This window comes from Callorhinus ursinus, unplaced genomic scaffold (assembly GCF_003265705.2).
Source record: "Callorhinus ursinus isolate GAN/ISIS: 27379988/994484 unplaced genomic scaffold, GSC_fseal_2.0 scaffold77, whole genome shotgun sequence".
NCBI classification, from domain to species: domain Eukaryota; kingdom Metazoa; phylum Chordata; class Mammalia; order Carnivora; family Otariidae; genus Callorhinus; species Callorhinus ursinus.
In genome coordinates, this window is record NW_027397139.1 from 3,904,055 (window position 1) to 3,917,245 (window position 13,191).

At 60.8% G+C, this 13,191-nt stretch overlaps 1 protein-coding gene across 6 annotated transcripts in view; it reads left to right on the top strand.

Moving 5' to 3' along the window:
• Positions 1-1,454: 1,454 nt before the first annotated feature.
• The window catches only part of REXO1 (RNA exonuclease 1 homolog), a 23,949-nt gene continuing 12,212 nt past the window's right edge, over positions 1,455-13,191 (top strand). Inside the window, exons 1-4 of one of the 6 annotated variants that reach the window (XM_073887312.1) lie at positions 1,614-1,746; positions 3,281-3,392; positions 3,618-3,732; positions 4,072-4,126. In XM_073887312.1, the coding sequence (XP_073743413.1) occupies positions 4,072-4,126 (55 nt within the window). In that variant the 5' untranslated portion in view covers positions 1,614-1,746; positions 3,281-3,392; positions 3,618-3,732. Of the gene's footprint in view, positions 1,747-2,274; positions 2,439-3,280; positions 3,393-3,617; positions 3,733-4,071; positions 4,127-13,191 lie in introns of those variants that run through there. The other 5 variants (XM_025861125.2, XM_025861127.2, XM_025861124.2 and 2 more) reach the window with 5 other exon arrangements.

The following is a 13,191-nucleotide window of genomic DNA, read 5'->3' on the forward strand; positions in this document are numbered from 1 at the left end:
CTCTGACCCTCCCCATCCCACCTGCCCTCCATTGCTGTACTTCTTAGTTCATTAATTTGTACTTGTGGTGAAAATACATAACATAAAATGTTCCATTTTTAACTGTTTCTAAGCGCACAGCTCCGCGGCGTGAAGCCCACTCCCACGGTCCTGCAGCCACCCCACCCTCCGTCTCCAGAACGTTCCGTCTCCCCCCACGGAGACTCTGTCCCCACGAAGCACGGACTCCCCACCCCCTGCCCCAGCCCCGGCTCCCACCCTCTCCTCTCTGTCTGTGTGGACGGGACTCCTCTGGGGACCTCCTGGGAGTGGGGTCCTCCTGCGGGATGTGTCCTTCTGGGTCCGGCTCCTCTCACTGAGCCCGGTGTCGTCGGGGTCCCTCCGCGTCGTGGCAGGTGTCGGGGTCCCTTCCTTTCTTCTTCAGGCTGAATAATGACGTTGGGTTACATGGATATACCACGTGTATCTGCTCGTCCGTTGCTAGGTATGGGCTGTTCCCACCTCTTGGCTACTGTGAATCCTGCTGCTGCGAACAGGGGTGTGCAAACATCTCTTCAGGACCCTGCTTCCCGTTCTTTTGGATACACACCCAGAAGTGGGGCTGCCGGGTCATATGGTAGGTGTACTTTGAACTTTTTGAGGAACCGCCATACACTTTTCCAGAGTGGCTGCACCATTTTGTAATCCCACCAACATGCAATGGGTCAGTCTTACATTTTTTTTTTTTTTTAAGTAAACTCTATGCCCAAAGCTCGAACTCACGACCCCGGGATCAAGAGTCGCAGGTTCTACGGCTGAGCCAGCCAGACGCCCCATTCTCCGAATTTTCCATTAAGATGTTGGCCTCCCGCGCCCCCCGCCCGGGCTGCTGAGCCTCCCCTCCCCCCCCCCCCCACCGTCCCTCATTTGTCCGGGGGTCCGCCCCGGGCAGGTCCTGGCAGACAGCAGGCGCGCGGCCTCGTGGGCACACTCGAGCGAATGAGGACTCCCGCGGGTGTGGGCCTCACGCTGCCCGCAGGCACGCACTGACAGCCGAGGGCACCCCGGGGCAGAGGCGAGGCACCGGGAAGACGCGCCCGCAAGACTCGCCTCGTCCAGCAGGGGGCACTTCAGGGCAACATGCTAATAAAACGCCAACTCAAAGCAGGTGAATGACCGCCGGGTCCTGAGGGATTTTTTTTTTTTTTTCCCCGATCAGGCGCGCGGTGGACAGCCCAGGCGCCGTCGGGGCCTCGGGCTCAAGATGGTTCCGCTGCCGCTTCCGAGGGCAGGGCGGCGGCGCCGGCGAAGCTCCCGGAGGCTCCAGGCCGGGCCGCCCGCGTCCTCCATCCCTCCTCCCGCGGCCGCCCGGCCCGGCCCTTGCGTCCGCGGCGGCCCTCGGTCCCTCGAGGGCCGGCGTTTCTGGTCAGGCGAGCCGCGGCCAGCCGCTCCCGAGGTCCCTTGCGGCGGCGTCCCGGGGGCCTGCGGGGGCCTCGGAGCAAGATGGCGGCGGCGGGGTCCGTGAGGCGCGGGCGGCGGCGACCGCGGCGCCAGTGAGCGGCCCGGGGGCCCGGGCGGCTCCGGGCCGGGGTCCCCCCGCGGGACGGACCATGCTACGCTCCACCGGCTTCTTCCGGGCCATCGACTGCCCCTACTGGGCTGGGGCGCCCGGGGGGCCCTGCCGGCGGCCCTACTGCCACTTCCGGCACCGCGGGGCCCGGGGCCCCGGCGCTCTTGGCGGCGGCGGAGCGGCGCCCCCCGTAGCAGGTAATGCCCGAGCAGGGCTCGGCTCCCCGGCCCGGGCGCAGACGCCACCACTGGGGCCTTCCCGGCGCCCGGGCCTCGGCCCAGTGCCCTCTCCACCCACTGGTGGGCGTCGCGGGCCCGGCCCGGGACCCCCCACCCCCACCCCCGGGCCCGGCGCCCGGCGCCCGGGATGCCCGGCGAGCCTCCGTTTCCGGGAGCCCCCGACGTAAACCGCGAGGGGCATGCCCTCCCAGAGCTGTCGCGAGCGTGGAGCGAGCCAACGCAGGCCGGACGCTGAGCGCGGCTGACAGCGCTCGGCAGGCCCCGGGCCCCTCTGCCTTTACTCGCGCCCGAGCTGCCCGGTGCGCGGAACCGTTCCCGCCGCTCCCCCAACCGCAGGTGCTTGTGGCGGGGCCGGTTTGTGGCCGCGCTCCTTTCCCCTCCGCGTCCCCGGCGGCGGCCCCTGCTGTCTCCAGTGGTGCAGCGAGGAGGGTCTTGGGAGCACCTACTGTGTGTCAGACGCGACTGGACACAGGCAGCCCGTCACACCCAAGGGACTGGGCCGGGAGGGGGAGGAGGCCTCCAGGGAATTACCTGCTTTCAGCTGCGCAGAGAATGTTGGTGGACCGCACGTTGTAGCATCGTGGTGGTTGTCCTTGTTGTGGCGGAGTTTGGTGAAAGCTGGGAGGAGTCAGGAAGGCTTCTTGTAGGAGGTGTGGGATTTGAGCTGAGATTTTAAGAACGGGGGAAAGAAGGGCGTCGCAGCGAAAGGCTTGGAGGGAGGATTAAGTGGTGTCACTCCTTCGGAGGGCAGCTCAGGCTCCCACTGGTGACCTGTGTCCTTCAGGACTGGCTCCCCCTTTCCATCAGACCCAGACTTCCTCATGTGGTCCCAGTGTCAGATTTCCTTTGTGTCTTTCCCCATAAAAAGTGGTCGTCTCAGAACCTTCTTCGAAAGAGGAGTGCGCTGGCTAGAGTTAAATAATAGGCCTGTTTTTCCATTTTGTCGGAAAAGAAAATAGGATTTTCTCATTTCTCACGTAAATTTGCTTAGCTCTCTGGCACCCGCAGCTGTCTACAGCCAGCCAGATGCAAGCATTCACTGTCTGGTTCCACACCTGTGCTGGGCACGGGGCGTTCAGAGCTGCGTGAGCTTCGGGTGTGGCCGCCAGGAACCTGCTGTGGAGGAGAACACACTCGTGTGCCCACGGGTACCTTAGCATCAGGTCATGCTCCTCCCAGCTCCAGTGGGGGCCGGGAGGTGGGGGGGCACATGGGAGCTGGCGCCCAACTCCCCTGTTGAAGCGCACGGCGTCTTGACTCCGTTTATTTGCCTCTTGGTATTGTGCGTGGTGCTTTGCAGGGAGCCCCGGTTTCTGGGTTCCTCATGGTTAGTACAGGGAGGGCAGCACCACACCCTTATGCCACTGCCGTTGTGACTTGGCCCCAAGTCCACATGTTGCCTTGCAGCCTTCTGAGCTCTGGGGTGTTGATTTCTCGCCTCATGTGTTCTTCCCACGGTAAGTCACTTTTTACGTTTCTTTCTGCCTCGCAGATGGCCAGTTAGTTTCCTAAAGGATCATTTTTGGGAACCTATTTGGTGACGTAGTTCTGTCTGCCCTGCTTGCCGTGGAAAAAATGCAACTGCCTACCCCTTTCCCCAGTAGGTGTGCATTTTCCTTTTGCAGGAAAGGACAGGAAGGGGGGAGGCCTGCTTTGGGGTAGAACACTGCTTCCTCTGCAGAGGCGCAGGGTCAAGTCCCAGCTCAGTCTCTTTCTTGCTGTGGAGCCTCTCTGACCCTCTGTTTCCTTTTCTGTGGCATGCTTATGGGGTTGCTGCCCTCTGAGGAGGCCAGGGGAGAGTGTGTGCCTGTCCTTTCCCTCCCTTTCAGCTTCCCCTGCTCCAGATTTTGACAAGCCCTGTTTCCTTTCGGCTGGAAGAGGCTGCAGCAGTCCAGATGTGCATGGCCCAAGCAGAGGTGCTCTGGCGAGGGTGGGCTGGGCCAGGTTTGTTTGGACTCATTTTTAAGCAACAAGAGTTGCTAAGGTGCTGGGTGGGAGCCGCCTGCAGGTGGGCTGTGGGGTTCCTGTGAGGCCCAGCACCTCTGGTCTTGGGCTAATGGGCACCTGAGCCTTTCAGCAGAGTCTGAGGCCCGTGAGGAGGCTGGGCCGGGGATCCTGTTGCTTCCAGCCCTGCAGATCCAGCCCCACCCCCAGCCCACCGCCTGTGGGCTTTAGGACTCCCACTTCCAGACCCGGGTGTGGTATTGCCCAGTTGTGGCAGCACACGCTCGGGCAGGCTCTCTAGGACTCTCAATGGTAGGGATGATTGTCCCCATTTTACAGATGAGCAAACTGAGGCCCAGAGATGGGGAGCCACTCTCCTGTGTGCGCACAGCCGGTAAGTGGGGGATGGGATTGAGTCTGGGCAGTCAGGCCCTTGCCGCACTCCCCACCTTCCTCCAGTGCCCACTGCCCAGCACCTGTGTGTCCCCCCACACACCAGGGCACCCATTGTGTGTCAGGCCTCAGCGCTGTGCCTTGGGGCTGGCCGGGAACAGCGAGACCTGGGAAGGACAGAATTGCAGGACTTGAGCGCTGAGACCTGAGGACAGGCTGGAAGGCAGGAGTGGTCATTCATGGCTGTGTGGTGGGGGCAGCCCTCCCCTGGGCCTCACATGAGGCCCTTGAGGGCCCTTTATGGTCTGGAGAGCAAGCCCTGCTTCTCGGGGAATGGAGGCAGAGATAAAAAGCACTTCCCTGCGGACGGTGCGATTTATTTCCCCTGTGAGCCGACTTGGAGCTGGGGGGCCACAGCCGCAGGAACAGGCAGCCCCCGGGGGATGACTGTACCGAGCAGGCCCCCTGGCCATGCTGCCCCTTAGCTGCTCCCTCTTTGGGCAGGGTGCCATCGGGTTTCATTTGGGGGAGACTTCCCACCATCCCGTGATGGTATCTTCCGAGATGGAATGGAAGTGTGCTCTCCTGCATCCAGCACTTTCTCATTACAAGTGAATGCTGGGGAGATTTCTCTCCCCTGATACTGAGAAAGAACGGATTCTGAGAAAAGGTCAGCAGACAGCAGCATTGCCTTTCGTGTCTGGAGGCCTGACCAGGGTATGCAAGGAGCCTGGAGTACCTTTGCTAGCTGGGGGGTAGTGGGGCCTGGAGTCTGGCCCGCTGGGGCCTCCTGCTTAGTCTGGGCAGCGCGGGGCAGGGGAGCAGCTCTGAAGCTGGTTGGAGGGATGGTAAAAAAACTGGACATTGGGGCCCGTTGGGGCCAGTCATGCCCTGGGTGGGGAGCATCCTGGGCGCTGTAAGGCTCTGAGCGCATCCACCTGCTCCGTGCCAGGAGCACCCCTAGTCGTGACACCTCCTACCCTGGTTGTAACAACAGATGTGTCCCTAGACATCGCCTGGTGTCTCTTGGTCACAGGCTGTTTCTTGCGGAGGCCACTTTCTTTTTAAGCGTCCCCCCTGCCCCTCCCCAGATGCCGCAGCCCCCAGGGATCCAGCCTTGCAGGCCTCCCAGTGGAGACGACGCCTTCAACCCCGCTGGTGGTGGTTCTATTGTCTTGTTGCTCTTGGTTTTCTGTAAGGATGGGATTAGAGGCGAGGTGCTGGGGTTTTCAAAGCACCGAATTCACCACTTACACCAGGCTGCGTCACCATTGTGGTTTTGGGCAGAGTCCCAGCTGGTGAAGCCCACATGTTGCCTCTGTTCAAAGCACTTTTCTTCGCGACTCAGAGTAACATTCATTTTAAAAACATTGGACAATACTGAAAAGTCAGAGGAAATGTGTTTTGGAAGTTGCCCCAAGTCCTGCATTTGCCTGCATGCTAGGCTCCCTCCCGGCCTCCCACAGAAGAGGCTTTGTGGCTTTTGTACGTCGTCAAGATCCTGCTGCACTGATTAAGTCGGACTCTGTTTTCTGAGGCGAGAGGCCATCCTGGGACTGTGCCCCCGGCTTCCTGTACCTGGCAGCCCCTCCGGATGACCTGAGACCCTTAAAAAATCCTGCCGCCTTGCCCTGATCTAGGGTTGAGCCACACACGAATAGCTGCGTTGGGTATCTTAAAGTGTTTTTGTTCCGCATTAGGAGAGCAATGGGTCTCTCCCTGAGATCCTGCCCCCAGGGGACGCAGAGCAGTGTCTGGGGAAGCTTGTGGTTGTCAATTCAGGTGCTCCTGGCAACTCCTGGTGCCGAGTGGGTGGGGGCCAGGGATGCTGTTCAGCCCCCCACAGTACCCAGAGCGCCCCTTCCCCTACATAGGCAGATTTATCCAGCCCCGAACATCCATGGTGCCAAGTGAGATTGGGGAACCTGATCGGCACACAGCCCCTGGGCAGGGTTGGTGGGGACAGCCAAGCCAGCTGAGGGGAGCTCAGGGGACCTGTGCGGGGTGCTTGAGCACACCCCCACCCCGAGTTCTCCAGGGGCTCCAGAGGAGAGGTGCAAGCGTCATGGCTGGCTTTCAGCCCTCGCTGGGGGAGTGCAGCCCCAAATAAAGGCATTCTGGCTTCGCTTTCTGTTGTGCAAAGAGCCTATCCTGGGGGGTGGCCTGGCCTCCACCTGGTCAGCATTACCGCCTGTGCCTCAGTTAGCCCTTCTGTGAAACGGGTAATGACTTGGGCCCTCAATGGACGGTGTCGTGGGAACGTTCTTTCCTGCTTCATTGTCCCCTCCCGCTCCCTCTGCACTCAGGGTCCCCTTTACAGAGCCATGCTTGGTGCCACCGAGGTGGGCGTGCAGGATTCTTGTAGCTCTCTGCGTGCCTGTGCAGTGGGGAGGCCGGTTGGTGTGATCTGATTCACAACCAAGAACTGGATGCTAAGAAGGAAACAGAGAGCCGGAGGAGGCGCTCGGGTCACTGGAGCTGGGAACTATCGGGCGGATTGCAGGTTGTGGAAGGGTCTCCTGGCTGCCCGCTCTTCTCCTCCATGATGAGCTGCATCTTCCAGGGTTTGTGCCATGGTTGGCTAGTGCCTTTTGAGGAAGCAGGCATGCTTGCTTGTCATTTGAGGGCCTTTGGTCTGTCGGCTTCCCCTAAGTACGGAGGTTTTCTGGAAATGGCCATGCGGAGGGCCTGGCCACGGCAGGCTGCGTGGGGGCCCAGCACTTGGGTGCTCTGAGGATGGGGCTTGGCGGTTTCACAAGCCGTGGTCTTGGCCTGGACCCGTGTTTACACCTGGGCCTCAGTGTCTTCCGGGTGTGTCTGAGTTCAGTATGTACCTGTGGGCTGGCGCAGGGTGGGGGAGGCACTTTGGAAGGTGAGGATGGGTGTCCCCAAGCACAGATATGGGGTGGGGTCCAGGAGAGGGAGCAGTTGGCCCTGGGGTTGCAGAGACATCAGGCAAGTGTCCCCAAGCAGGTGGTTCCTGAGCTGGGCTTTGAAGGATGAGTAGAAGTTTGCCTGGTGGCTGGAAGCAGGGGTAGGGGTGGGGGGATGATAATCCGGGATTGGGGCTGGGAGACAGGGCAGTGGAAGGCCTGGAATGTTCTCTTGTGTGGTTTGGAGGGACTGGGGGTAGGGGGGAAGGGAGGCTGCTCCCCAGCTTCGCTGCCACCCCCAGCGGATCCAGCAGGGGTCTCTGTTGTCACGCTGACTCTTGATGGTCCTTCTGGCGGCTGCTCAGTCTGGCCAGTCCACCCCAGAGGCGGCGATGGAGGGCTGTGCTCGGAGCCGGTTGGCTTTCCTGTGTGGCTGCTGGGGGCTGTCTGTGTCTGGGGGCGTGGGTGCACTCGAGGCACAGGGGGCCCGTGGCCCTCGGTCGGTATTTCTTTCATTCCCTCACCTGCCCCACAAACCGTTGCAGACATTTGTGCCGGCCAGCTCACTTGTGGCTGGGGTGTAGAGGGGAGCCGGGCGGTCAGCATGTTGGGCTGCTGGACAGCAGGAGGCAGGAGGGGGCGAGGCCCAGGGGGTGGCAGGGAGGGCTCGTCCAAGTGGTACTGGGACCGCATGCACTCCAGGCGCAACCTGGTCATGCCTGTCCGTGTGTGTGTCTGGAGGCCAGATCCGTCCCCTCCCAGTTGATGGGCACACATCACAGTTGTTTGTCCTGAGAGATCTGTGTCCCTTTCTCCAGCAAAGTGGCTTGGAGAGCCCTCAAAGGGCAGGAATGTGGGTACTATTCCAGGAGACAGACCTGAAAGCCCTGGGGCCCCCCTCCCCATGCACCGGTGCTCGAGCATTGTGCTGGGTATCTAGGGAAGAGAACTGGCCTGTCCAAGCAGCTCAGTGCAACCGGTTCTGCAGGGAGGATCTTGGAGGGCTGCCTGGAGGAGTCGCTGAGACGGAGGCCATCAGGCTCTGGGCAGGAAGCTGGTCCCAAGTATGAAGGAGGGGTGGGGGCTTGGCCCACCTGGAAAGCCTGCCCTCGTCACTCCTCCCTAGCCTCTACCTTTGGGGTCAAGTAATAAAAGCCACTGATGCTCACGTGTGACCTTGGTATGTGGGCTCTTTCTTGGGGGACACAGCTGGCTCCCCCATCTTGGCTCCACGGTCCAGGCATGGCCGTGAGAGGTGTGGCTTTCCTTCTCCCCACCCCCCGCTTTACCCTGCGGATGCTTCGGTGTTCCTAGGCCTCCGGCTGCCCAGAGGACCTCCCAGGAGCCTCCGTTGTGGAGGAAGGTGACCCCCAGGGTACCCACTGGCCACCGTGTTTGGGGAGTTGGAAGGGTACCAGGGCCAGAGTGAGAGAGCTCTTGAATTGGGACTATGAAAGCGATGTGGTGCCCCTGACGGGCTGGTGATGAGGGCAGCAGAAAGCAGGCCCCTCCCCAGCCGCCCCAGGGGAGGCCCGCTGCAGCCTGGCCCCGGCCTCACCCCTCCGCCGCTCTTCTCTGTATTTCTGAGTGCTCTTTGTGTTTTTTCCCTGTCTTAGAGGCTTCCCTCCAGGAAGTAGTTTTGCAGCATAGCTGAGCTCCCCTCATGGTTACGAGGGCGTTGGGCTGACTCTCTCCCGGTCCTCCTGGGACCGGGCCTCAGGGGTGGGGCAGCTCAGGAGCAGTGTGGCCAGTGATGCCCAGAGAGAGCCCAGTTAGGTGGTGGTGTCAGGGCTGGCCAGGGCCCTCTTTCTTTCCTCTCCCCTGGAGCCCTTGCACTTGCTTCTGGGGTGGAGGCTTTAGAGCTGAGGGGAGAGGGCAGCGAGGGGCTGTCCAGGGCTTCGAGCTTTGAGCCAGTGTGTGGAGCTGTCCAGCATCATCGGGCTGCCCTGGAGGTGGAGGTGGACCTGGACCCCCGGGCCCTGCTCCCCCCGGCACAGCCCAGCCTGCTCATCAGGCACATAGCAGGTGTCCCCCCCACCCCCACATGCACTCTTGAGCACCTGCTCCTGTCGGCTGTTGCTCTTCCTAGGTGTCTGGGGTGCCCCGGGCAGCCCCAGGACTCTCCCCTCTGCTCCAGAACAAGTGAATGGCCAGGTACTTTCACCCTGGGCTTCAGGCTCCTGCCCTGTCCAGTGGGCATTTGGATGTCCCTGAGTGGGGCATAATGGCATCCTACCCTGGGGGTGGGTAGGAAGGCCCTCAGGAATAGAGACTCTGGGCCTGCAGGGGAGTAGTGATGGCCAGCCCTTCTGAGGACCTGGGGTGCTGTTCTGCCCCCTGTTGGGTGGCCAGAAAAGCCCAAAGGGAGGGGTGGGTGCTCAGATCTTCTGAGCCCCAATTGGCGCTGCCCTGCATTCCAGCCAAGCCAGGGCTGGCGGGTAGCTGGTGTGCTTTCTACCACCGTGGTCTTACATGGGGGCATCCTCCCCTTCTCCTTGCAGGGCCTCTGCCTCAGACGCAGCTCCTGGAGCCCTGGTGGACTTGCTCTCTCCGCTGACTAGCCCTGGTGTCCTGCTTATCTTGAGTGCTGTAGGGCTGTCTCCTCCCTGTGTCCCGCCGCCCCCACGCAGGGTCAGCAGGCCCTGGCTGCCCATGGGGTTGGAGGAGACTTCTGCTGAGGTGTTATCAGAGCACGGAGCCAGGGTGGGACCACTGCGCAGCTGTGCTTACCGTCTTCGGACCTTGGGCAGCGCAGGGGGAGGGCTGGGGCGACAGCCAGCCCTTTGGAAGGCAGAGAAGGTCGGTCAGCGGCGCCAGGACTCCTCTCCGGGTCGGGGAGGGACCCAGGCTCTGCGGTCGAGCGGCCTGGCCAGCCAAGGCTCGGCCTCCTTATCTGTGAAATGGGCAGACTCGGGGCAGGATGATTGTGAGAGAAGGCCTCCGTGCCTCCTGGGGTTCACAGTGGGGCTGGAGGACCTCCCCCAGTGGGGCCTCCGTGCTTGGCTGTCTTGTTAATTCCACGTGCCTTTGTGGGAGGGTGCGTGGCGTTTTCTGGAGCCGGGGTACGGGGGGAGCAGGGGCACAGAGGCACAGATGGGGCCCAGGATAGGGTGTTTCCTGGCAGAGGGAAGGTTGGGAAGGATCAGAGGCGGCTGCCCAGGACTCAGGAAGCAGCGCTGCCCTGTCTGTGGCCCACTCAGCCCCTTGTGGTCTCCACAGTGACCCTTGCCCAGCTCCGGATGGGTTTTTGCACTCAGGGACCCACGGCCCTGCACGGTGGGCGTTTGGCCTTTCCTTGTGGAGTCGGGGAAGCAGACCTGGTATTCACCGCGCTGGAAGCCTGTCCCAGAAGTGGGCCGTTGGAGAGAGTGGCATGACGCCAGAGCCAGGGGAGGGCAGCTCTCTGCTTTAGCAGGGCAGGTCCTGGTGGGTGTGCGGCCTTGGCAGGCACAGAACCAAGGCTCAAACGCCCGAGGGGAAGGCTGGGCCTAGGTGGGCTGGCGGTAGGGTGTGGGTATGGGAAGGGGTATTTGGTGACTTTTTCCTTTTCCAAAAAACAGCCTAATTAATCTTGTTTACCGGATGCCTGCTTACCAGGTGCAAACCCCTGAGGGAACCGCCCCTTGGCTTCCATCCAAATGAATTCCCTGATAATTAGAAGGTGCCTTCCAGGGCGCCCCATGGTCCTTCCCGACCTCTCTAGGTGCCACCTACCCAGAGCCTTCTGATGTGCTCCCACGGGTCAGTGCGCAGCGTCCCTGGGGCACCCTGCAGCTTGTAAAACATTTTCTTGGGGAGCTTCTCAGTTCCGATAGGCCCACTGAGGTCCTGGCCCTCCAAAGCAGGGTAGGGCAGGGGCTAGGTGCCAGGAAGGTCCCCCCTCCCAGAAGCCTCAGGTAACCTTGGCTGGGGCTCAGCGGGTCTCTGTCTGCAGGGACCAAACTCTGGGCCCCGTGTGCTCACTTTGAAGCCACACGGTTGTAACAGAGCTCCTGGCAGCTGTGCTGGAAGCTTCTAGACCTGTGTGGAGCCCCTCAGGCTGCTGACAAAGTCTCATAGGACCAATGAGGAACCTGAGGCCCCAGAGGGGCAGCGGCTTGGCCTTGACCTTCTTAGGCCCACTGAGGGCAGTTTCTTCCGCTTTGTGGTTGGGGAGGCAGCCTCCAGCTGGGGCTGAAAATGCTCCACGTGGGCAGTGCTTCGGGGGATGTTCATATCAAGGAGCCGGGTGCTCGGACTGGGCTCAGCCAGGAGCTGCACCCTCTTCAGAGTCTGAGCTGCTAGGACCCCTTCCCATCTGAGAGGCCAGGCTACTTGGGGCTAGTGGGGGTGGAGCAGGTGGGGTGTCCTTAGGATGCCGCCACAGGCCCCGAGGTAGGGAACAAGACAACCTCCCTCTTTGCGCCTCTGCCTCAGATCCCCCCACTTCCCCCGAGTCAACAAGGCAGCCTTCGGGCCTTTGCAGGCCCTCCTCTCTCCCTCCCTTGGGGTCTCCACCTAAGCACAGATTGACTTTGGGGAAAACCCTCCCTTTCAAAATGTGAAGTGGCCTGAGGTCCAAACTCTGACCTCATTACTTTGAAGCAGGGCTGAGGGGCTCCTTCTTGGCTGACGTGCATATTGTTTTATTTATTTATTTATTCGAGAGAGAGAGATTGTTTTATTTATTTGAGAGAGAGAGAGTGCGCTCAGCAGCATGAGCAGGGGGGAGGGGCAGAGGCAGAGGGAGAAGCAGACTCCCCGCTGAGCAGGGAGCCCGACGTGGGGCTCGATCCCAGGGACCCCGGGTTCATGACCTGAGCTGAAGGCAGACGCTTGACTGACTGAGCCACCCAGGTGCCCCAGATGTGCATATTGTTTGTAGCCTTTATCCCTGGTGAGGGGTAGGGAAAGACCCCCCCATCTGTTCATCCCCAACCAGCCCCTGGGAGAAGGGGTATTCCCATGAGGTGGGCTGGGCTGGATGTCCCCTTGAGATCCGCCAGTCAAGCCCCTCAGTGGACATGCCCGGTAAGTGCCCCCCCGCCCCCAGCATGTGGCCGGTCTGGGCCTCTCTCTGCTGGCAGCCAGGACTTCTGAGGCATTGGCTCCTCTCTGTTTACTCAGGCGGAGTTGGGCCAGAGGGGGTCTCCCATTGGCGCCTTTGGACTGGTTGTGGGTCAGGGTGGGCGGGGAGGGTGGCCCTCCACCTCTGACCAGGGATGGGTGTGCATTCTGCCCCCGGGCTCCCCACCCCACATCCGGGAGTTTTCAGCTGTGCGAGGGGGCACGAACTGACCGTCCCCCCCCGGGCCCCAGCTCAGCGGTGGTGGGTGTTGGACTTTGCCTCCCTGGTTCTGACCCACGGTCCTGGAGCCTCCTTGGTGGTCTGAAGCATCATTTCCTTCTAAAGACAATCAAAACCTAAATTCCAGGTTAAATGCCAGACAGCACGCCTACAGTGATCCCTTCCTTCCGGCCCCAGGCAGAGGCCCAACCACCAGGCCCTGCAAAGCCTCCTCTCCTGAAGGCTGGTGGCCAGCCGCGATTTTCTTTATCCTGAGCTCTCTTGCTCCGCAGTGTTGCTAGGAGTGTCCTGGGGCTACAGTAATGTGTCACCACAGCCTGGGTGCCTTAAGACAACAGATTCCTCATCTGACAGTTCTGGAGGACAGAGGTCCAGAATACGTCCCCCTGGGCTAACGCTGGGTGTGGGCAGGGCTGGCTCCTTCTGGAGGTTCCAGGGGAGACGCGGCTGTTACTCTGCCAACCGCAGGGCAGGAGATCTAGCCAGGTTGTCTTTCAGGACTCTCTAGAATCATCTCTGATAAGACTTTTAAAAAACTGTTATTTGAATATAGTTGACATACAATGTTACATTAGCTTCAGGCATACAACTTAGTGATTTGAAAAGTTCGTATGTGGGCACCTGGGTGGCTCAGTCAGCATCTGCCTTCGGCTCAGGTCATGATCTCAGGGTCCTGGGATCGAGCCCCGCGTCGGGCTCCCTGCTCAGCGGGGAGCCTGCTTCTCCCTCTCCCTCTGCCTTCTCCTCCTGCCCCTCCCCCTGCTCGCGTGTGTGCTCGTGCTGTCAAGTAAATGAAATCTTAAAAAAAGTTTATACATTAGGTTATTAGTTTTTTTTGAGGTTTTATTTTTTATTTACTTTTTAAAGATTTTATTTATTTATTTGACAGAGACAGCAAAAGAGGGA